This window comes from Rhea pennata, chromosome 22 (assembly GCF_028389875.1).
Source record: "Rhea pennata isolate bPtePen1 chromosome 22, bPtePen1.pri, whole genome shotgun sequence".
NCBI lineage: Eukaryota > Metazoa > Chordata > Aves > Rheiformes > Rheidae > Rhea > Rhea pennata.
This window is the reverse complement of record NC_084684.1, coordinates 9131563-9156383: the sequence shown is the minus strand read 5'-3', so window position 1 is coordinate 9156383 and position 24821 is coordinate 9131563. Positions and strand designations below refer to the sequence as shown.

Here is a 24821-nt window from a genome sequence, read left to right as displayed (position 1 = left end):
GCATCAGTGAACTGTGCTAGGTCCTTAATTTGCCAGGTAGAAGTTGTGTAATGCTTACTGCTACCATATAATGGACAGTGAGTCTCCAGAGGGGCTGTAATCTGCTGTGCTGGTAGCCAGGTTTTCCTGGCTAATGGGGAGGCAGGGCATGTGGGGAAGTGCAGCTTGTCCAGGTGCCAGGGTGGGTAGTTTCTGGGCAGCTTTGCCTGGCGCGGGAGGGACACAGCCCATTCCACAGTTTCTGTGCTTGGGCAGTGGCAGGGACACACCTACACTGTTCGGTACACATTAAAGAAAGAGACACGTTGCTGCTGTCATTATGGTATGCCTCCTCAAGTCTGTGCAAACTTTTCTACAGCTGAAATTACTTTGTTACCTGGATTTCAGCATACTGGAAGAAAAAAAGAAGTCTGCATTTTTTAAGATTTTTTTTTTTTAGAAGTCTCAGTTCCTTTGAATCTTCTGCATGTGGTTTCTGAAAATAGAGTAAGCATTTCCCTGGTGTAATGGCAAGCTGGCTGTCAGCTGTATGCCTGCAAGGGGATGCCTAAGCTACATCTACAGTGCTAACTGTATCCAGGACTTTTAAGTGTGAGTCACGCTCCCAGGCAAGTAGTGCAGTGTGTATCCCCAGTTCTCAGGGGCAGCACCCTCTTGAAGTGAATTGGCACAACTGCATTGATTGCCTAACAAAAACACTTCATGATGATTCTGCTGAGTCCCTGTGGTGATTTTAAGATATCCTTGTTATTATATGATGTGTGTGCGTGGTCTGGCCTGCCAGTTAAGATTTTTTTAATCATACCAAACTGAGTGTGTGCCAGCATGACTGAAGGGTAAGTAAGTGGAGGATGCCCAAGAGCCCAAGGCCTCCAAGGACAGTTTGTGTATTTGCACAGGCTTCCAAGTCCAGGCTGGTCTTGCCCTGTTGTCTACTGTGAATGGGTCTTGGCGTGAATTATGTCCAGAAAGACACCTGGGCTTATCGCTCAGAGAATTAGCTGGCTAAGGAGAACCCACAAATCAACAGGCATGCAAAATGGACACTCAAGGAACTTGAGAACAATTTGGGGAGTTAAGTAACAACGTAGATTTATGGTTAAAGAGCAACATATTTAAACTTGTTTCACTGTAATCCAGATGGAACACTCTTAATTATATCTAGTCTTCTGTTGTGGTCATGGGTATTGGAAGAACTTGTGATAGTACTGACATAGTCTTTCACAAAAAGATGATTAATTTATTAAAAGTGTTTTTCCTTGGTAGTCTAACTTCATAGTCAGATACAATTACTTGCATTACTAAGAGTTGGTTCATGTAACTTACTTACATATCTGTTACTAATCTTATTGTTACTAAATGTGTCCCTCTTAGGTTTGGACCTCCGAAGGCATCCTGAACTTTAGTAAGATTAGCCTGTACTCTGTGTGCAGCATAGGATTTTGGAGTCTACTACCAAGTGTGTGTGATTTCTCATGGAAAGCCCAGATGTGAGCCTTGTTTTGAAAGTGATTTTTTTTCTTTTTAACTGAAGAGGTACTGAAAATAATTTGACCTCAGACAAGCTAGCAGTTTGTAGACGGTTCCCTATCTGCCAGATGTATGTATGTATATGTACATATATATATATATATATATATATATATAGTATGAGCTATAGCTGCGTTCGGTTAGAAAACTTGGAATTGGGCCAGTTAAGAGTTGGTCAAGTATTTCTCAATACTTTCCTCTTCCTGCTACTACTCTTTTTTCCTCTTCATTTTTATTTCATTAAAAAGATATAAGCATGAAAAAAATTGTTGGATGTTGTAGAAAACTTGTTATCCTACAAAAAGGTAAAATGAGCGCTTGTTCTCATTTTCTCATTGTTCTCTCAGCATTTTGAGAGTACATAGAGCAAACGGTGCTGCCCATACTGCAGCTATAGCGATTAGCAAAGACAGAAGCAAAATCATGCCTGTGTGTGAGATCAAAACATTCATTCAACCGATTTGAGTTACAAGTAATTATTTTCTTTTTAAGCTAGTATTCTGTCACATGATTTTACAGAACTTTTCAAATACTAGAACTATTACTATTATACTGCCTTGAAAAATAATTATTTCCACCAAACAAGCCTGCTTCCAGGGAGCTATAGCTGGGCAGAACTTGTCCCTGTATTTTTTTTAACACAATTGGATTTTTAGTCTTTTTGTGTAGTTGTAGTCATCTTGGCAAAACTTGTGATCTGATGCTTAGAGAGAATGAGTTGCCAATGTTTGAGATGTGAAGTCAGTTTTCCTTTCTGCTGTAAAAGTGAAGACAACACTCAGAAGTTTCTTCCAGGGGTGAGGACTGCAGGGGAAGAAAGAGAAAACGTGATTGGTGTTGTGAACTTTTTGTCTGGCTGCTGCTAGCTTGGGCAGCGAGCTGTGAGAGCCACCTGCAGTGCCTGTGGCCCGAGCTGGCAGTGCAGAACGTGGAGCTCCGTGGCTGGCTCCTAACCTGGGAAAGGCCCAGGGAGGCAGTGCCACACAGGGGAGTTACTGAGCACCTTTGGACACCAGTGCCTTGAAGCAAAGACCTGGAAGAGTTCCCTGTGTGAAAAACAGGAGAGTTCCTCTGCAGTGTGCTGCTTTACACACCTGATGAAGATTACATACGGGAATGTAAGAAGCAGAAAAGGCTGGAAACTTGGGGACTGTGCTGCTCTGTTTGGTGAATCCCATTGCACTCTGGATGCTTCACACCAGTAGAGGGTGAAGTTTGGACCATTCAGATTATAACCAGTAAGACAGTAGGTATTATTTACAAGCAGGTTATGTAGTAAAGAAACACTTTTTTTTACCTAAAGTTACTAAAAGTGACCACAGGAATATGTTGCTCTACTTAACTAGAATGGAAAAGGGAGTGTTTAAGAAAAGGCCCACACTTTGTATGGGGAAATTTTCTTTTTAATTTACAGCAGAAAGAATATAAAGCATTCAGAAAACATTTTCCATATTTTAAGGGCAATTCAAAACATTTGCATGGTTCCAGCAGCTGAGTTCTTCAACAGATCCATTGATTCAGTGATGCTTTACATGCACGGTTACAAAAATAAAACTTACAAAAGAGAAGACATCTATACTAGTTTTACATGCAAGTCTTGGGGACCCCCCCCATTGGGCACCAACTACTGTGTGGAACTGCCATAAGCGTGCAACCAGAGAGGGGGTTCATGTTATATTCTGTATTTCTGTCACACAGTATTACTGCTGTTGAATGTATTTCACAAAGGAGCAATTCCATTACCAGAAGACAGATCTGGCTCCTGGCACTTGGGATTGTGGATTTTCCCAGAAAGCTGCACTTACGTATCTTCTGCGAAAATGAAAGTTCCACAATCAAGAAAAGGGTGAGCAGAATCACTTCACTTCAGTGGGAGTCTTTTGAACTCACCAGTGATACACTGAAGGGTTATGACCCGACACAATAAAGCACTTAGAAGCTATACTTAACTTCAAGCATGCAAGTAGTTCTGTTGATCTTATGGAATTGCTTGCATGTTTAACAGTAAGTACATGCTTAAAATGTTTGGCTGAAGCAGGATCTAGATTAGTAGATACACCACCAGGCCCATGGATCTGGAAGAGTAATTGGAAATAGCTCTGTATATTACTGAATCATTTTGTATAAATATAGGGGGTTAACATACTTCCACTGAGGTCATTACTCTTGTTAGGGAAAGATCAATTCTATATTGTCACATACTGGTTATGGGAGCAACATTTTGATTTCAAAATGTCAAGAGTTCTTCCAGTAGTAATACAGAGCATTCCAGTTCATTCCAAAGGAGATTCTTCTGCAGTTCCCATTACATTTTTGTGTGTGCGGATTATTTTAAGTCCCAATTCAATACTACAAATTGAGGCTGCGAGGCTGCCCACAGTCACAGTGTGAGAGCCAGGCCATTCTTTCTTCATTTTTTCCCTTTTTTTTTTTCTTCCCAATTTAGAATCAGATCATAAAGCAGCAGTTCACAAATGTACAAGAGAATTCTGATAATGAGCTATAGCACATCTACTGTAATTCAATGCTGGCAGTGAAAAGAATTAAAAACAGGTACAATTATAGAAAAGGCACCAAGAGCACTGACCCCAGTTTTTTGCCACAATCTTTGTTTTTACTCTTCTTTTAAAGACACCAGTTTAAAAGCTTCTCACATGTGAATATTTTTAGGCTTCACAACAAGCCTTGTGGTTAAACATTGCAGTTGGTGGCCGGGATCAAGTAAGAACAACTATTCCAAAACTTAACAATCTCAAATTTACACTAGTCCATTCAGAAATTTAAACTGCCACTAGCAGCACAAACACACAGGAGCAGTTTCTGATCTCAGACACATATATGTAATCCACAGTAACAACATGGACTTTAGGAGCTACTTCCTTTACATTCTTGCATAATTAAGATCAGACCCTGGCTCCTACTGTCGACACTTCATGACAGTTTTAAATTACTATTTCAATTTTTAAAAATCTAACTTCTTTGGCTCCTCACTATGTGGAAATAGCAATATACCATGACACCCCTACAAGACCAGTTTGCATCTTTTTTAAGTTTTCCTTTTTTTTTTTTTGGTGCAATTTTTATTACATTTTCTGACTTCCAGCAGGAGATATGAAAATGTGAAACGTATTTTCTACTTTCATACTATTTTTTTCATTTTTATATTCATTCTAAGTGTTCTTTATTGGAGTGAGTGTATGGTGTTAAGCTAGATACAGTTTTTGTACTCTTATGATTATCTGCTCTGCAAAAGTAACTTAATTTTCTTAAGCAATATTAGCATTCGCATTACTTGGCACCATTGGCAAAAAAAAAAAAAAAAGAAAAAAAAGAAAGAAAAAAGAAAAGGGGGGAAGAAGGAAGGAATAAATAAAGGAAATTCAACCAAACCAAACTCCTGGTAGCCAAAATCAAATGTAAACATATCATTTTTTTTTCATTTTTTTTAAGTAATGTTGCTCTGCCTTTTTTTCCTAAGTCTAAATACAGTAGCTCTTTTTTGCCATTTAGTCATGCTTTAGCAAAAATGTTCTTCTAAAGAACATTTAAAATAAAGTTTCTTATAGTGAAATAAAGTTTTTGTTTCATTTTACAGACCATAGCCACTAATGCTTTGCTTTTTTCATTTCTTTTTCTTGAGTTCATGCACATATCTCTTTGTTTTAATATATACAATATGTACAAACAATACATCCACACTCTTCTCGTTCATTCAGACAAAACTATACAAATAATAATTTTATCTTGCCAAGTTATTGACCCTTTGTGAATAAAATATTTAGTAATTAATCAATATATTCCCTTTCAAATATTTTTTCTTTCCATTTCTACCTTCTATATATATACAGAAACTGCCCAGATTTTGATGAAATAGCCAAAATAAGAATTTTACTGGCCAGAATGCAGCACCACTCTGATCTTTAGGTGGTATAAAATGTCCAGGCAACATATTTATGTGACTCTACAAAACGACAAGAGGTTTGACAGTCACTTAAGATAAAAAGCTACATGTTTTACAAATTAAGTTAATTAAAATAATAGTACATGAAAGTAAGGCTAGAAAATAAAGTGCTGAGTATGAGAAAAAAAAAAGTACATGACAATTGATTTGCAGGTTCTAGTAAAAATACCAAAAAGAAACTTTTAAAAACTTGCTTAAACTGCTCTCTCCATTTCTCACGCATTACCCGTTTATCTCATATGCTAACCCCTTCTGTAAATTCCCACGGGATGTATTAAAAACCTGCAGATTTAAAAAGTTGCATTAAGTGTGCTGTAGAGATTCAAATAAAACACAAAGGACAGAAGTGTGGATGAGGATGCATGGACCCAATAAAGATGTACTGATCTAAGCCCCTCCACTGAGACTCCCAAAATCTTCAGTTTCTTGGAGATGACTGACAGGTGCAGGAACAGCATTCTCGTGTTGCTTGTGCATTCCCACCTTTTCTTAACAATATTTTTGGTATAGTATTTGTACAGTTCCACATGTTGTTTAATACAGCCCTATATGAAAAGGATAATTAATCGCTTCTTCCTTCTTGGAGAATGAAGCAACTCACAATTTCTTCCTGGTGTCTTTTTTTCCCCATGATCCAACAGAAGATTGAGTTCCAAGATGTCTTGCTGAACAAATTAAAAGTTGTCCATGAAAGTGCAAATGCAATGACCAAAACATTACTGTTAAAATCCTGCAGCTGATAATTTCCAGAACTGCAGTGGGTATTTTTGTTGTTGTTGCATGTCTCTGCTAAAAACAGAAAATGAAAACAGTCTGAAAAGCAATGTCACATTGCTACGGGATGCTGCTGCGTATCTTCAAGTTCCTTGGCCTTTTTCAATTCTTTCACTCTGAAAAAACAAAGAGGAGCTATGTAACAAAAAGCTTTAAAGGGAGCAAAAATCAAAACGATTTCTCATTGTAACTTCCAATGCAAAAGAAGCCAACTCCCAGAGGAATGACAAGAGGGCAGCATATTCCTGATACCATAAACAGTTGGAAGCGCAAGGATGGGACAGTAGAAATCTGAGACAGAACGCATTTGGAAGGATATACTAATTTTCAGCCACTATTTTTCCCTGATTTTATTTTTTTTACATATATAAATACACATATGTATGTATATGTATGCGAGTGTGTGTGTGTGTGTACACGTATAGGTGTGTATATTAACTACAGTTAGACTTCATTCTGATATTGGTTTTTTGGACTGCTTTTCATTAACTGATTTTGCTGTTGTCTCCCGCACTAGCAGTTATGGCTAAGTGGCTGCTCACTGTTAACCTATTTTCTCCACAGATCACTGAAACATGGAGAGTTTTGTTGTGCCAAGCACAGAGGGGAAATCAGCCATTCAAACTTGCAGGGAAAGCTTGATGTTGGTTGATAGAGTATCTCACGTTTAGAGCGTTAACACACAAGTAAAAGGTGCTGTATCAGCATGAACAAAGAAGAGAACTTGCATCTTCGTACTTGTTCCAGCTGGTAGCAGCTGGACTTTCTGGTATGTTGCTGGTAGTAGATACATGTTTTTTTCATAGCCAGTGGTGGTGGACAGTGCCTGTCTAGTAAGATGGAGCTTCTGTGTGGAAGAGTTAGTCTCCCTGAATGTGGCATGATGCAAGAATAAAATGGATGTGATACACTACCTCCTCTAACACTTGTTAGAAGTGTAAATCATCACTGAAAGGTGAAATACACTAATAGATTAGAAAAAAAGAAGGAAATTATTTCAAATCTGTCAAACAAAACAGAATTTTCCATCAGTGCTGGAGCAGCAGCAGTCCTCAGCTCAGGCTGAGAAACTGGCTGCACATCTGTGAAGGCTCCCTATGAAGGGGCCAAAACAAATCTGCAGGAATTTCCTGCACTGCCCCTAACCCCAAAGGTGGGTGGCCAAGCTGGAGGCCAGGCTTGGGTCACCTGGGCTTTGCTTTCCCTTGCAATTGCTGTTTGCCAAACAAAGCCCAGATGTCATAGGAGGGTGCGACAGGGTTGTCGTAATGCTGAAATAGAGGTGCACTTGCATGCTACTACATGGGACTCAAAAAAAATTTTTTTTTTAATTTTTGTTAATGATGCACATAAGTTATTTTTACCCTTTCACATATTTGTAGATGCAATTGCATGCTGTTAAGAATAAACAGCAAGTTAAACAGAGAAGGCACACACATTCCATTGGAATAAGTGCCAGGCTCACGTGGGTGAAAAAGCCACCTGCCTCCACATCTCTCCTCCACTGCTGCGAGGAAAGGCCCACTCCAAAAGAAATAAGCTATGTCCTAAATTAAGGTGATTTAGCAGAGCATGTACATGCCCAGCTGTTCCAGCTGCAACTTGAAAGAACAAATGACAAAGGTACAGTACAAAGAATTGAATCACAGCTGCAAATCTGTGTAACAGAATTCAACTAAAAGGGGAGTGAATATAACAAAGTAAATAATATAATTTAGATACTAAAAGGTGTCAGGAGAAGTAAGTGCCAGCAATGCTATTTTGTAGTTTCTGTAAGCAGGCTTCCACTCATACATCACCTTTTGGCTCCTGCATTAACTTGCCAGCATATGGGTATGAAAGCTGCATAACTGACCTCTGCATGGGGCCCTATAAATACATTTCACTGGCTCACTTCTTTTTTCCTGCATATAGTACTACACAGAATCACAGTCAAAAAGGGAGCTGGTGGCTTTACACTCTTATTTTAGCCTACACAAAGGTAGCACTCAAGTGCATGCTCTTAACTTAAAAAACTGTGTGTGTGTGTGTGTGTGGAAGGGGGGGGAATAGAAATCAATAAATGAATCACACTAACCAGCAAGTGTAATGTCAGACCATTGCTGATTTTCTTGATTCTACTGAACTTTTTCAGAATGCCACATTTGTAAAGACAGAGGGCTTTGCATGTCCAAATGCATGTCGTTTTTCAGTGCTTGAAGCCTTACATTCAAGGGGCTATGACACTTCTCTGAAATGCCAGAGTCGGTAGTGTCACCCTTTGCTCCGAGTCAGGCAGAGGGGGCAAGAAAGCACCACCATTTTTGAATTTCTTTGTGGATTGTGCTGTACTGTGCCTAAATCCCTGTTACCGCTTTAGCTTCTGCAGTGAAATTCTAGTTCTACCCAAGTCAGTGCCTAAGAAAACTAATAGTGCCCAAGAGCCAGGTCTTCACCATCGCACAGAAGGCAGCAACACTCCTCATCCTCACCAGTTATGACGTATTATTATGTTACCTGCTTGGTAAGTCCACATCATCCTTTCATTACAGAAAACAGATGAGGACTGGTGCAGTGAGCAGAATTTGCTCTCAAATGACACAGACAAACTGACCTTCTAAATTATATTTAGTTTTCTTTTGTTGCAGCAGAAAAGCAGCCTCTCTCCTGAAGTTGTTACTCACATTTCTATTAGTGCAGCACATAAAATCAGAAGTTAAGCCAAGATCACTGCTATGCTAGAAAAAGGTGTGCATCTACACCAAGTCATTTTTAAACACTGAGACTAACTATACATATGTTAAAGATACCATCTAATAATGTATATTTTGCAGTGCAACTTCCAAGTGTTTCCTGTTGCACTTCAATACCATAATATAAATTAACTTGGAATTACAGATCTCTTACTGAGAACATGCACATTAGATAAGCCAGTGGCTCTTTCACTGAGACATGCTATGTTTTCATTTAGCACTTCAACATGCAAGGTCTACACTAACAAAGCACTTTTGCTGGAAGAATGCAAGACATGCTTTGCTGCAAACTTCAACCTACAGCATGCACTATCTGTACTGGTGCAGATCTAGTGAATCTGTTTCACTGGAACATACATGCCAATGGGAATAAATTGCTGCAGCACTCAACAGTTGCACTAGCACAGATCCTATGCACAAATAAGCAATGCCTTCTTGGTCACATATACTTTACACTGGTTTACAGATTTTCAGGTTTATAAAAAAAAATGGCAAGTGCAGTGATAATTATCACTTCAAAACATCAGGACACACTAGTACTGAATTTACCTAACATTAACGTTACAGGCTTTGAAATTTGTCATGGGTACATTAGTGAAAGATGCTACTTGGTCTGTAACTGCTTGAAACAAACCACATATTGCGCAGCATTGGTAACCAGCTTCAAGATAATGACCATCCAAAGTTATTAAGCTAGCATATTTTTATTAGACTAACCTCTCTGTTTAGTGTCCATTATCATGTATGTCACATCTAAAATGGGAGTGCAGGTAGGTACTAGGAGTCATTTCCTTGTGTGATACACTGCAAAGTGGGTAGAAAAACCTGCAGTGTGCTGCCGACAGCCTCTAATGCTCACTCAGGAAAGTGAGTCAGGGAAGCCCTGGCTGGTACCAGGAGGCTGGAGAAGGTCTGCCCCTCTCCTACCAGCAGGCCCAAGGCAGCCCTGCTTAATTGTGGGATCTGCTGTGTAGCACCGGGAGAGCAGAATTTAAGTACTTCTGATACCAATAACTTAGCAAATTCATGGCTAGACTAACATTTGGGAAGCACTGAACTATTTTAAAGGCCCTGCTTCTTCCCCAAAGCAGTGCTAAACATGAAGCCCCACAACCAGTGTATTAAGCTATACATGAGACCAAGACTATTCACTTACCATTTTAAATAACTGTTTTTAAACAACCCACTGAACTGCTTTACCGAGATGAGCTAACACTAATTGCTTTCAACCAATTCTTCATCAGATGGTCTGTGCTGTAGCCCTTCCTGTGTCTTAAAAACCACACAGGTTTTAGTTCTCATTTCACACCTTCTTCAGGAACTTTCTTACTGAATGACACTCCTATTTGATTTTTTAACAGCAATAGAGAGTGTCAGTAGGAATGTGGGGTAGACAGTGTCTCTTTACTAATGCTCTATGTAATAATAAACCCCAAACCAAAACCCCCAAACCAAAACCTTTCAAATGTAGTTAAATAGGATTTGACCAGGGAAGTTTTGTTGACAAATTACCACCCTTGAAAATACAAAATCACTGAGTAAGCGCTGCTAGCCATAGCTTTGAAGTTAATAATATCACATTGCCTTCATACTAGAAGACAATCTATTTGTTCTGTATTTTCCCACTCAAATTCAAGCAAGGAAGAGGGCCAAAGTAGCATTTTCAGCTACAGGCGTTAATAATAACCTGCTCTAAGGAAAATAACGACTGAATTTTACAGAATGGTTCAGACTCCTGCACCAGAGAAGAATGTTCATAGTGACGATGTTTCAGCTCCAGTTTGGCAGACTTGCAGTGAACTTATAGTGAGACTTTTTTTTTTTTTTTTTTTTTTTTTTTTTTTTTTTTAAAAAAAAACCCAACAAACAAGAAACCTGACAGCAGAAAACAAGATGGCTGAGGGCATGTAATACCAGCAGGCCACATGCTGATGGATAGTGAGCAAACCTCACCAGAGGTCTACAGGCACTGGTTTGGTTCACTTCTGAAAGTGCCCCCAGTTGCATGGAAACTGGAGGTGATGACTGTTCAGGATAGCACGGCTGTAAACCGGAGCACACCGGAATGGGTACTAGGCTCTGGCTGTTGCAAGACTGCAAACAAGGAAAGGTACCATCCTCTATCAGCAGCTACTGAAAACTCGCATAGAACTGTAAGGACAGTAAGTTTCTTTTTGCAGTGATAAAACCTCCAGCAAAACCTTCCACAAATACTGTTTCCCGTAGATAGTAAGCATCTCTAAGGTATGTGGTCATTCCCTCAGCAATGGCTGAAGAGCAGATGGACAGAGTAAGCATGTGCGGTAGAGATGACCACTGCTACGCTGTCCTACTCACTGCTGTGGTGCTGACTCACTAAAGGGAGGAAATGATTATTTGAGCCACGAGCTTCAAACCCTGACACTTGGGAGCTACATCCCGGTTCCCAGACTGCCACAGCCAGACCAAGCTTCTGCCATTTGAACTGTGTTACTTACTTCGGCACCATTCAGAAATTGCATCATTGCGTGCTTAAGCAATGTAGAAAGCAGCAGCCCTAGAAGCGAGCAGTAGCTTCGTGGATTTTTTTTTTTTCTCCTTCCTGAGTCCTGTACGGGACTGTGTGAGCAAATGAATTAGGCCTACTTAGAAAAAGTTACAGCAAACAATGGCTTCATGGGTAAAGCGTAACACAAAGCTGCTTCATAAAATTTACTACATAATGCCCAGCCAGGGAAATGTTTAATGAATCTGTGAGTGTTTAGCAAATAGGTTCTGGCAATGCTGAAGATCAACATCAAGGAGAGGGTGCACGGGGAGCCAGAGGAGGCTTTCTGGTGAGTTACCTGTTGCTCTGAGAGCTGAAATGGCTTGTGGGACATTTAAGAAAAGGGAGCTCTTGCCTTTTTCCAGATACCTCATTTAGGTTGCAAAACAAAAAAGACAGAAAGGCCCAATAAGAGTGACACCCCAGAGCATGCGATCTGCAATTTAACACACACATTTGTGCTCCAAATACATCCAGCCCCTGCAAGAGGTAAAGGAAAAAAAATTACTTAGAAAACTTCCACTGCGGGCACAGTGATGCATATCCCAATACGACATTTTCTCACATTGTCCTGAACTTGAACAAAAAGAGGACTCTTCAATCCTGTGTAATTTCCCCCCTTTCTCAATCTTATTAAGAAGCATAATAAACTGAGTGCTTAAAATGCAATGAGTGCTGCAGAGCATACATTAAAAACAACCCCAAAATAGAAGCCCTAGATGCATAGGGGCAGGAAATGGTTTACTGCTGAAATACCAAGGTGGGGGATGCGGGGGATCCTCAGGGAGCAGTAAAATACACCAAATGGTTTTTATTCAGGTATCAAATAAAGTTGTACTTACCGGAGGAACTGACTTCAGATGTTACATGCACACTCCCCAAACCGGAGAGCAGCATTTAACCAAACTGTAAGAAATTGCTAAGGGAAAGGGGGATCTATCTTTAAAGGAAAGCTGTCATGAATTATTATACTTTTTATTATTCACAATCACAGGTAATTACAACTCCACTTGTTCTGCTCCACAGAAGACAGAAAGCAGCTGGGTAACCTCATAGCTTTTGCTCCTTGTGATTTGCCCCAGATTGCCTGTCTGCCAAGAATACAGCAAAAAGGGCCACAGTTCAGGAGGCCAGGTAGTTCTCTTTATGTCCTACGTTTGGACTCTGACCAAAGCTCTCCACCGTGGGAGGTTACAGCAGAGAGTTTAACCAATGAACAGGGAAACACTTGCACAGTAGGCACTGTGGTCAGCTGAAAAACGTCCACTGGAGCAGGATTCCCTGAGATAGAAGTTATTATTTAAAGGCAGTAACTTGATTTGTTTTTCCTAGAAAGTCTGATTGCTGCTGCCAGAGGACAGCAAGTTTGGTCTCACTCAACTCAGCGAATAACCCCTTCCTCCTCACCCTGCCCTTTTCTGATCCTGGTATAATATAACCCAAATAAATCCATTAAAAATCATTAAATCGAACTTGAAAAGAGGTTTTCAACCTGAAACCTGGAAGCAAATACTCTGACCATCTATCTGCAGAGGCAGACTAAATAAGCGCAGTGTAGTGTGCAGAACGCATGAATTTAGACTACATATGTTTGCGTGCATTCTATCAGCATATATGAACATGTCAGCTTGTACAGGTCAAAGGGCCCCAAAATATTTTTTTTTATGTGCATGCACACAGTGTATGCACACATGTTGCTGTAAGAACTCAAAGCAGCGAAGAATAATCTGCCATAAAAGACAACTTTTGGCAAAAGGCAGCAGCTAATACACTTTGTGAGATTTCATTGTTTGCTTTTTCCAGATATCACAGAAAGTGCATTTAAGCCTAATTAGATCATCTCAAAACAAAACCAAATGCTCCTTAGGATGGAAAACAGCACCTGTGCACCAACCCCCCCCCCCTCCCGCCACGTATATCACTTATTCCTCATCGTGGAACGGGGTTCATCTAGCATGATTGATACTTTCCTGATTCATGCTTCTTCAGTGATCTGTATTAGAGACAAGTCCAAAAGCCTGTACTGCTGACTTGGTCCCACTCACTGTAAGAATGAATAACAAATCACTGCCTCAAAAATAAAACCGTAACGTACTGGAAAAGGGGAGAATATTAGCAAGTATGTCCTCTTTGTAGAAGTATGTCTTCTTCTAGTGTTATTAAAGACCAGCTAAAAGCTTCTCACCTGCCCATCAGACATTGCCATGAAGCCCACCAGAGAGAACATCAGAAAATCTGAGACACTAGCACAGGAGACTATGGACTGTTCTGCACAGTATTTTAACTATAATACAGAACTATATTCCTGTATTTTCTTTGGAAAGCTCCCAAAGCCAGGAACTATCTCTGCACACAATGGCAGTATAGCTAATGATAGACCACTAAAATGTATACAGGTGTAGATTTTTGCTTATTTGCTATATACTATACACAGATTTTCACAGAAGCAGAATCACAGAATGATTGAGGTTGCAAGGGATTCAGAGATCATCTAGTCCAACCCCCTTGCTCAAGCAGGGTCACCTAGAGCATGTTGCCCAGGATTGTGTCCAGATGACTTCTGAATATCTCCAAAGGAGGAAACTCCACAACCGCCCTGGGCAACCTGTTACAGCGCTCAGTCACACCCTTGTTTTTGACTAGAGGAAGTTTCAACACAGTCCATTTTTCTCAGCATTTTCAGCTACTTTTACAGAAACTTCCAAGACCAGCTTAGCAGTTATTCGGTAACTGCTTATGAAACGCAGCATAGCAGTGTGAACCTGCATTCAAGTAATACAGAGCTGAAGTTTCCAGCTTCTTTTGGTTCCTGCCTAGCTGAGCCATTAAGCGGTCTCCTAGGAGTGCTAACTGACCGATTTCTCTATCCATGCCACGCTACATGCTGCTCAAGGCAAGACCTGCAAATGTTGCTAAACTTGAACTGAACCTGCTTCCTGTAAGTTCTGGTATGTTTCCACATCTACATAATCTTAAAACACAACAACTGATCCTTCTCCAGTACTGGTGACCGATGGGTCAGCTGCATCTAGAGCAGAACTGCTGTGCAGTATCTACAGTGTTCGTCCTCGGGGGTGGCTTCTCTCAAGTCCAGTGAGCTGTGGACTAGCTGTGGGCCTGGACTCTGCACTTGCTCCTTCAACGCTATTGGGGTGTTCAGTCTCCTTGCGGACCACGAGACACAATACTGCAGCTACACCTTCTTTTTGTTCCTGTACATGCATACTTGTACAGGAATGAAACTCACTGAGCGGTGCTGACGTGCAATTGCAGAATATTCATTACCGTGCAAACACTCATGGAACTGGCAAGCTTTCAAAATGCATGAGCTAAGGTCTCATGTCTAGATTCCCCTTTACAGTCTCTTCTATTAGTGCACTGACCGTGCAAGCCAGATCAGTTTTAATGCATCTTGAGACTCAGCATGAATCTATTCTCTTAGTAAGAATCCCAGTCTTGAATGGAAAGGCCCTATAGCACAATTGCTTTTCCACTCTATGTCTGAGTCACATATTCTCCTTTCTTTTCAGTTTGGAATCCAACTAGTCCATTTCGGTATGCACATTTTAAGTTTAAATCTTTCTTCCTATTTGCAGGACAAAACAAAAAGTCTTAAAACGTATTTCCTCCTGTCTGAGGGTCAAAGGTTACACACAGTGCTGCTACTGCAGCGCCTAGGGCAACTTTCAGCCTGCACTATACCTGGGACCTCAGAACGGACCTTGGCCACAGAGCAGGGGTATTTTGCTGGCAGCCGAGGCCTGCCTATGTGGACACCAGGGCAGAGATGCCGAAGTGCAGGGTGCAGCATGCCAGCGAGCAGCAGGGAATTGTGCACGCATGTTTGCATACAGCAAGCCAAATTAGTTAAGCAGAAAATCTCTAGGGAGGAGGAAGACTGAGAAGAACAGCATCAAAATGGCAAAAACAGGAGTAGGGGGATATATTTTAAGCACATCAATGTCTAGCTACAGACATGCACACCAGTTCCTTTCTCACAAAGTCTGGGACTAGCTCCACTGCTAGCCAGACAACACTGGGAAGAATGGGGGAGATCCCCACTTAGCTCTATACAGTCTTAGATAACAGGTCCTGCTAGGAAGTTCCCTGCTGTAGAGTCTCAGGCGGCAGAAGGAGAAAGATCTGCTGTGTCTCCCCTCAACTCTTATGTTGCATCAGTCTCTCCCAATTCTACTGCTTTTGAAAGGGATTCTCACCTTGGCAGGATTGTGGCATTAGCCTTCTGCTCCGGGAAGCTTCTTCAGCTCAGCTTTCTCTGTCTCATGACCCAAAGTGCGTGAGGTGATGGCAAGGTGATGCCTAGGGGCATGGCCACTTGCACACCACAGCATTCAAGGATCCCTGCCACAACAGGCATGTGTTGTGTCATGGGTGGGGCTGAGGAGCTGCAGGCTCCACGGAAAGAGGCAGCACGAATACAGAAGCTAGCAGGCTTACCTGACACTCGCCTTACTCCGGCCCACCTCAGGGAAGGAGGGCAGGACACTGCCTGCAACCTGGGAAAGGTGTTCTGATGGGCCAGATCCAGCCCCCAGGCACCTCTGCCCGGCAGCATACTGCTCGACTGGCAGCAGCATAAAATGTCATCATTCATCCATAGCATTCCTTACTGCCTCATTGCATATGGTAACCGAACCCGAGATAAAAGATGGTTAACTTGCCTACTTTTGTAAGAAAACAACAAAACACTTATTTACGTCTTTACAATGGAGAAGGTTGATTCATCAATTGGAATAACACCTATTTCTTTCCTTTAAGTTATTTAAGGCGAATTGTATTGTTCAAAGCAAATTACAGTTTCTTTGAGAGGCTTTACAAACAAGACACCCAAACGTAGACCAATGTTACCAGCGCTAATTATATACAAAGCATCAGATAGTAAATACAAATGACCTGGTCAGTCCATTATTACGAGAACACAGCTCTTGAATTAACCTGCATTCATTGTAAAGCACGTTACCCGTAAGTGCTATTAACTCGTGCAATGGCTTTCCAGCTAGCACCTTTACCAAGCTGGTGCCCCTGCAATTGAGAGGAATGTTTCTCTTCCTCTAAGATCCAAGAGAACGAAGCACTGAGACAGTTAAAGCACATCTGGGCCTCTGTCCCCATTTAATCAAAGTCTTATTTCAGTTGTCAAAAGTAAAGAATACAAATTGCTACTTGTACAAAAGTGAAGATACGCAACAAAAATACCACAAAAGTCACACTTTTGAAAGAAATGTTATTAGCTATTGCTTCATTAAGCTGAAAAGTTAATCCAGAAATAATGCCTCCATTAAGTCTCCATGGAGACTGAAGGTCAAGCTTTATTCTCACTCTTACGTCAAAAATCAGCTCTGCAATTGAGAATTGGCTTGGAAAAACTCCGTGATGATCAATTCAGTTTTCCATTCTGAATGTCACAAGGAAGCAAGAGTCCAAGTGATCCCTCCCTCTCTGCCTCCTGTTTCTCTTTGACATAGTAGTAATAAACAAACAAATGATGTTTCTCCAGATTTTGCCAGAGAAAAACACCTTGTTGCCCTCCAGCCTCCCAAAGACCAAGTGGTCCTGAGCAGTCCCTGCTGACAGCTCCAGCACATGTGTCCAGAAGGCAAAAGTATGCCCTTCTCTTACAGGGGCTGGGACCTGCTATGGCAACACTTTGATCTGTTCTCACCCTTCTGTCAGGAAGCAAACCAGGGCACTAATGTGACAGATCATGGAGGTGAGTGGGCTTTTCTTAATCTGAGGAGGAGACTCCCAACAGAAGCTCACTTAGCAGTTCTAGTAACTGCCAAGTTACTGAACTGTAATTATAGTATCTTCATTTCAGCATTTTTGCCCTACCTCTCTACTCTGTAGATCAGATTAACAGCTGAGAGAAGCAGCTGGCAAAGAGCTGACCCCTGTAAGGTAACCAGACACATAACTTACCAAAGACCAACTTCTAGGAGGTAAGAATTGGAGCTTAACCATCCCAGTCAGTAAAATGCAGTGGGATGAGCTCTTCCGTGTCTCTCCGGCTCAGGCAGAAACAAACACCCACCTAGTGCAAGCTGCACCTGCACAGTGGCTTCCTAAGATCTAACATGAATGCTGTCACATTCTTATTGTAAAGGAGATAATTACTCATTGAGTATGTGTCATTACAAACCCACCCAAGTTCCAAAATCTATTAATAGCCATTTTGGATACTGTAAAATTGCCCATCGACACCACTTTCTAAGCATGCCCATGATGAATAAACAGGTCCTTTTCCACATATTCATGCATTGGTAACATCTATTGTGGAGCTCTGTCCTGTTATAAAAGCAGCAGTGTTAGTCATTGCAGTAGGGTTAGTTTATACAAAATTCTGTTTCACATAATTAATGGAGGTGAAACTTACTGGCATATCTGGCTGCAGCCCCATGCAAGCAAGCAGAAAGCAAAAATATTTAAAATGGAAGAGAGAAACTGGCTAGCAGGCAGCTACACTCACCCTTTTGTACAGCCTATGGTCCACCAGAGGGCTTCAGACAGCAAAACAACACCAAAGAGCTATTAGCACATACATGGCAATAATGGTACCTTACCAAGAGCTTCACTTCAGTAAGGATGAGATAAATACCTGTGCTTGCCTGGAGAGAAAGACCCCTTCCCACCTCCTGCCTTCTAGACTCCTCTTTACCAGGAAAGCACAGTCTTGTGTTTAGATATTTTTAGGGCAGGAAATAAGTAAATAAACCCAATCCTGTCATCCTGGTGGCATTTCCAGCTGCATCCTGCCTTCCCTTGCAGTGACTGTCTGGTTTCTATTTCAGTCCAAATACTCCTCCATAAAAACAAACAAACAAACAAACAAAAAAACCCAAACAACAACAAAAAAACACGCTACAGGTAATAACCACAGCCTAACAATGGTATAGATATCTCTCAGAGAAGTAAAATTTTCACATAGACCAGTGAAAGAAGAGTAAATAGAACATTATCAGTGAGAGCTGACTGTATGGACCACATAGGGATTCAGTTCAGCCAACCCAAACTCACTTCAGACCTCTCATTTTTCCTTACAGCTCTGAATGAGTCCTATTTGGAAACCACTAAGTAGGTGAAATATTTTCAAAATCATTAAATATACAAACCCTTAATGCTGTCTTGCACAGGAGTGTGCCAGAAGACAGGTCAAATCACAGCAAGTGTAATGGCGAGCATCAGGTTGGACGTTAGGCAGTGCCAGCAAACAAGTCCAGGCAACACATAGCTACTGGGGTACAGATCTCTTAGGAGGCCGGGCATGTTGTTTCTCATTTTTGACAAACAATACTTCGTGGTAAGTCATGTTGATACCATGTTATGGCTGATGCATGTTTTTCAGTAGATTTTTGAGAATATGATAACAGATGGATAAATATATATTTTTTCAAGACCAAACAAAAAGCATGCATCTCTGACCGTAAGAATGACTGCTGCTGATGAATGACTACACTTGTTGCCACTATGCCTGCCAATATTCAGCTATTAGAACTCCTTTTCTTCCTCTAACAATACACTCGACCAAAACTTATATTTCTTTCCTGATTTTCAGTGATTTCTACATACCCATTACTAAGAGAACCTCAGTCTTGGGGCATTAACTGTTCCAAAGCATTTGAAATATTACCTGATCAGGCAACAGGAATAGGTTCATGAGATCAGAAAACACAGATTAACAAGCCTAGGAACACTGCCCTGGAGCCCAAGCTGATATGAATCATGTTTGCTGAATATTTGCGCCAATAAACTAATGAACAAAATAGGACAAGAAAACCATTTAAGCTGTTCTGAATTCTAGAAGAAAGGGACTTTTCATAATTTGCTTACAACAGTCTTTGATTGATTTAAAATAGAAAAAAAGCAACCACATGTTTGCCAGGAGAAAGCCTGAGTAATTCTTGAAAAAGGCTACAGGGTCAGATCTCAGTAAGAATTATTTACTGGCCCAGCAATAATCTGCTTGTGGACAAAACCCAAGGTTAAACAGTTTCTTCCCCCCCCCCTTTTTTTTAAGGTTAAATTTTTGGAATTCACTGCCTTTCCGCTTAGCTTAACAGCCCTATTACAGAGCCTAACTAGCTTTTCCACCCCATCTTCTTATCTGCTTACTGGTGTCTTCCACAAGATCATGTTTGTTTGATGTTCCTGCAGCTGCTCTCTTCTCTGTCAATCCTTCAGATTTTTCCAAGAATATCAATCACCTCTGTCCCTTGTACTGACAAGACACTATGGCTTACCAAGTGCCTCCATAATGCCATTTTTATGCTATGAAGCAATATATAGCATTAGTTATTACGTTTGTTCCTGACTGCCAGGAGCCTGGATGACTGAAGTATTTCTTTATGGAGCCCGGAACTTTAATTTGTTGTTGATAGCAGCAATAGGCTCACTTCAAGCATTTCACAGGGAGTCTCTGATGGGACGGCCGCAAGCACAACCTCAGAAACAAAGTACGTGGGGTATTAGTCTAAGCATCCAGCCACATCACCTTATGTTGTACCCTGTGTAAGTGTTACACAGGAGGTACAGTAGACTGAATGGGCAAAATCAGAAGGTTTATGAAAGAAACTTTTTTTAATACTTATTTTCCACAGTAAGTTTTATTATTTCATCTCTAGAAATGTGTAAGCAAGAGAAGCCAGACAGTAAGGAATAAAGGCAAGTAATAAGAAATAGAACAGAAATGTTAATTAAGAAAGCTTAGAGAAGAGGGAGAATGGAAGGAAGCAACTCCCTTATCTTATCACACAGTATCTCAGTGTACATGCTCCATGAACAGGGTATCTCAGAAAGGTGGTTTCAGAGCCTAGCTTGTGATGGAAAGAATGAGAATGCTCTGAGGCCAGGATATGACAGCCTGGGGGAAAGCGTGCAGCTAGTTCTCCATGCTCAGCTCCCTCCAGCAGGGAGGGGAAGCAAATGGATCAGCCTCAGAGTCAGCTGAGACACTGAAGCAGGCAGAGACCTGTTTCAGTAAGTAAGTCTATATCATTATTTCTAGTATTATGCTTTTCCCACAAGCAAAATGTTTTGATCTATTTACTTTTAACATCCTGTATAGTAATAAAGATCTAGGAACCTGATTAGCATTCTTCGTGTGTCATTCTTTAGCAAATGCAAAGAAGCATAGGAACCAGATTACGCTGTATGGTACCTGAAGTTTGGAGTATCCACAGGTCCATGGGATATTCCTGTTATGTGATCCCAAGATCACAGATGCAGCCTAAGAGCAGAGGGTGTCCAGTGTTTCGGAAGCAGTCTTTCTTGGCAAGTATTTGCTGAGCTTTTCTGACAAGGAGGAGGAGTATAGGGAAAGAGGCCTAAACTTGTCACTAATTTCTAAATGGTTCTGTAAATCTAGTAGGCTGGTAAATTTATGTCCTTTTCACACAGATTCTAAATGCTGCAACTGTCATTTCTGGGAAGTTTTGCTTTTATTTTTAGCATTTGCCAATGCCAAAATGCTCCCAAGATAAAATTTGTCTCAATTATTAATATCACTGATGCTAACACTGTACTAAACCTTCAAAATTGCTTGAAGAAAGTACAGGAACATAAACATGTGATCATTTTCTGTTCAGAAGGAAAAGCAGTGTGGTTCTGAAACACAGTGACATCTTCAGTGGAAGCAGATTACTTTTTCCTTTGTTGCATCCCAACCAAGAACCATGGGGTAATTACAGAATAACCACAATCTCTAACAAGTGCCTATGGACACAGACAGGACTATACTGTTGCAGCAACTCAAGCAGTCTGCAGTGTAATGTAAAGCCAGGGAGAACCTACTCACAATAAATTTTACCTCCCTCTTGTTTTGATTTCTTATCTAAGAATATCCAAGACCTGTATCTTTCTTCCAAAGATGCACAGCAGCAGCGCCCACTCTGCTGGAGAGAGTGGATCTGCCTACAGGCAAAGGGAAGGGAGTCCCTTGCAAACCTGACTGATGTGAATGAGTGGGTCTTGCTCTAGAAAGGAAACAGGAGATGCTAACAAAGAGGAAGCCAATAAGTTGAAGGCAAGAAAAACTGCTGGAATCACAGGCAATTTAGGCCCTGGAGAGTCTAGGTTACTGGACAGCTGGAGACTTAACTGAGAGAGGTTTAAGGGCATGGTACATCCTGCACATTGTTGTGAAATCCAGTGCTTCTGTGGTTTCTGTGGATAGAGCTAATTATGAGAGACTCTGGGCGCTTTTGTTTAAATCAGCTGTAAGAGCCTCTGGCAGTTTGAGTCCTGAACTCCCACAGATGGGAACAGGCATATGGCTTCACAAGGGGACTGCCTGGACATCAAGCAGATCTCAGAGGACACAAAAGGTTGGGCTCTCCACCCACTTCGAAGAGACAAACTGCCTTATGAACTATAAAACAAACCTTTCAGGCCCTCCACCTGCCTTGCTGAGAGCAGGAATCCACCTGCGCTTCTTCATGAAATACTGTGGCTGTTTCAGGTGCATTTGGAATTGATTTGGAAACCACAAAGCCTTCTTGGCCGCATGTACTACTTCCCACTGAACCTGCAGGTAAGAATTCCTTCCACAACCTGAGCTACGTTAACTTCCTGCAAACTGCAGCTCTGAACTCCTACAAAAAGGATCGAGTCTATTTCTAAAACCAAGCTTATCACCTCTCTGAGCTCAGTTTGCTCAACAACATCACTGGGCTGTACTAGGCACACTTCAAAATGCATCGGGTCTGACAAGTTCCTGAGTGCTGCTGGTGAATGAAATGCATGTATGGTGAGAATGAAAGGAGTGGAGAAAAACATCTGAATTCACTTTTGTCTATGCAACATTCCAGTTTGCAGTCTAACCATATACAGGACTCTTTCATTAACAAATTAAAACAAATGACCTGGATACAGAACAGTATTGATATGGGAGTGCTAGCTACCACATGTTGCCAGTGAGCACTTTACCTAACACGCTCTGCTTCCCAACGCTAGTGGGAGATGATTCATGTTCATGTCCGTGTCTGTACTCCCAGTTTACTGAGGTAAGTGCAGTAAGACAGATGATTGAGCTAACTTATCTGCTGTTCTCCTGGCACATTCCACCTATCCACATTAAAGAGAACCAGTCTTTGATGAGATCTACCAAATGACCCTTGTGATCAAACTAAAGCCATTTCCAGTGCATGTCAGATGTTGTCATGTTTTGTGCTTTTACCATGTACTGTGAATACTGTGTGCAGCTCTGATTAGCAATTATGAACTGTAGCTATCACTCAGTGAACTTTTTTTCAGACTTCCTCAAGCCCAGCCTTAAAAGTCATACGTCTTGCTTTACTCAAATTTGCTCAGAGTTTCCTTATTCTGTCTCTGCCCAGCACAACCTGGGCTGCTTTACCATACCAGAAAAGGAGCTGAACATGATAATTCTCTTTTAGCAATAGTCCTAAGGGATTTCTTTTTTGCCAGTGTCTCTCGGAAGTAGCTGAGCTTTGTTATTTGATTAGAAGATCTGTAGTGGGCTGATTCTATTGTCCCTTACATTGCACTTATCGGCAGGGCATTTGAGTATCATCACACGTGCTCTAAAGAAGGGCAGATATCAAAAACCAACGTAATACCTGTGGCGGCAGCGTCGTAAAAAACGCATAATCTTGCGAGCAGCTTGATCCTGCTTCTTGGTCAGCAGACTGCTTCTAAACACAAAGAAGGAAACATCAAGGCACAGGCAAAACTGGGTAGAGGAGTACTAAATGTCAGAGTAAATACCCTATAAATTACTGTTCTTTTCTCACTGGTCTTGTTTGTAAATTGCTGTATAGCCCTGACTAAACAGATTAAAGATCACAGGAGGGTCTAATACCCCCAACAGCTCACCTGAGTTTCTGTTGTACAATGGCAGCTGCTCGACGGTTTTGCCTCCTTTTCCCACATTCTTTGTAGCTGCGATAGTACTGCTGGATCAGCATTGCGGCTCGTCGGCTCTGCTGGAATTTTTTCTGTTCATAATAGCTTCGAAATTTGCTCTGGATAAGAATGGCAGCTTGCGTCATCTTTTTATAAAGTGCATACTACAAGAGAAACAAAGAAAAGCTAAGACATTCCAATAAAACCAACAAGAAGGAGGTTCCTGTGGTGAAAGACTCTTAAGCCACAAAGGCACGATGAGAAGCCAATGAGCACCTACTCACTGATTGGGAACTGATTGAGAAAAAGGCTACAACAAACTGGAAGAATTGTGAAATTAGCTGCAGAACCTAGTCTGCATCCGAAAAGCAAGTACTTGTTTTGCTGGCAATAGAATAACTCAGTGGGATTGGGTTTAATACCTAGCTGGCAGAGGCTGCACAAGTACATGTTAATGCTGAAAAGATCCAGCTGTACTACACTTACATCAATCTTGGAGTGACTGAGTTGATCCTGAGTCATGTTTACATTGCTTCATGTTTGTACTGAAATGGGTCTGCATTAGACATAAACCAATCAACTCAGAGGAACTATTTTTTTCCTTTGCATACAGCAAAATTCATCAGAAGATACAGAAGAATCATACCAACAAGAGCAAGATATGCCCCACTAAGTAACTATAATGGGAAAGTAGCATGAATGACTATTCCAAAATACTAACAAATTAACTAAAAAAAAAATAAAAAAAAATATGAAAAGGTGTATTTTCTTTTAAAGTCAAAAACATCAGAAGGTATTTTTGAAGAACCTAATTTGTTGTTCACATGTGTTTTTCACTTTCCTATGGCAATTAACTTCGAACAGCCAGCTTAAACAGTTTCAGACTCTTGTTTCTATGCCACAGGACAATGCGGCAACTTTTGATTGGCCACATGCCCATTTAAATGCAAGCATTTTAAATGGAATATCATATTACTCTGACTTAAAGAAAATCACTTAATCGACTGTCTAAATATTCAGCCTAAATTATGTGAAAGTGTGTTTTTAGTAATTATCACAGACAAAACCAATCCTCACTAAAGGAGTGTAACATCTGCTGACTTGCAAATTTGTGTAAGCAGTTGCATACATCAAAAATCTTCTCCACCTCTGGATCATTTCTAGCCAGAAATGCTGAAGAACAGGCATAAACTCTTTAGAAGAAAATCTTTATAGCCTTTTCCTTTTAAAATACACAAGTAGAAGACTATTTAACAGAAACCATATATATTCATGCATATTTTAAAAAGTCATCTGTATTAAAATAAATAGAGATCTAGAGTAATTCATGTAAGTTGCATTCACACTTTTGAACTAATACTATGACAGCGGTTTTCAGTGTTTGCTGATCATATTTTGGGAATTTTAACACTTCAAA

General features: G+C 40.8%; 1 protein-coding gene across 5 annotated transcripts in view; it reads right to left on the bottom strand.

Moving 5' to 3' along the window:
• Positions 1-2911: 2911 nt before the first annotated feature.
• The window catches only part of CAMTA1 (calmodulin binding transcription activator 1), a 422644-nt gene continuing 400734 nt past the window's right edge, over positions 2912-24821 (bottom strand). For 4 of the 5 annotated variants that reach the window (XM_062593606.1, XM_062593603.1, XM_062593604.1 and 1 more), the window contains 3 exons: positions 23375-23568; positions 23119-23193; positions 2912-6381 (listed from right to left, as the gene is read on the bottom strand). In XM_062593606.1, coding sequence (XP_062449590.1) covers positions 6318-6381; positions 23119-23193; positions 23375-23568 — 333 coding nt within the window. In that variant the 3' untranslated portion in view covers positions 2912-6317. The remainder of the gene's footprint in view (positions 6382-23118; positions 23194-23374; positions 23569-24821) is intronic. The other variant, XM_062593602.1, reaches the window with a different exon arrangement.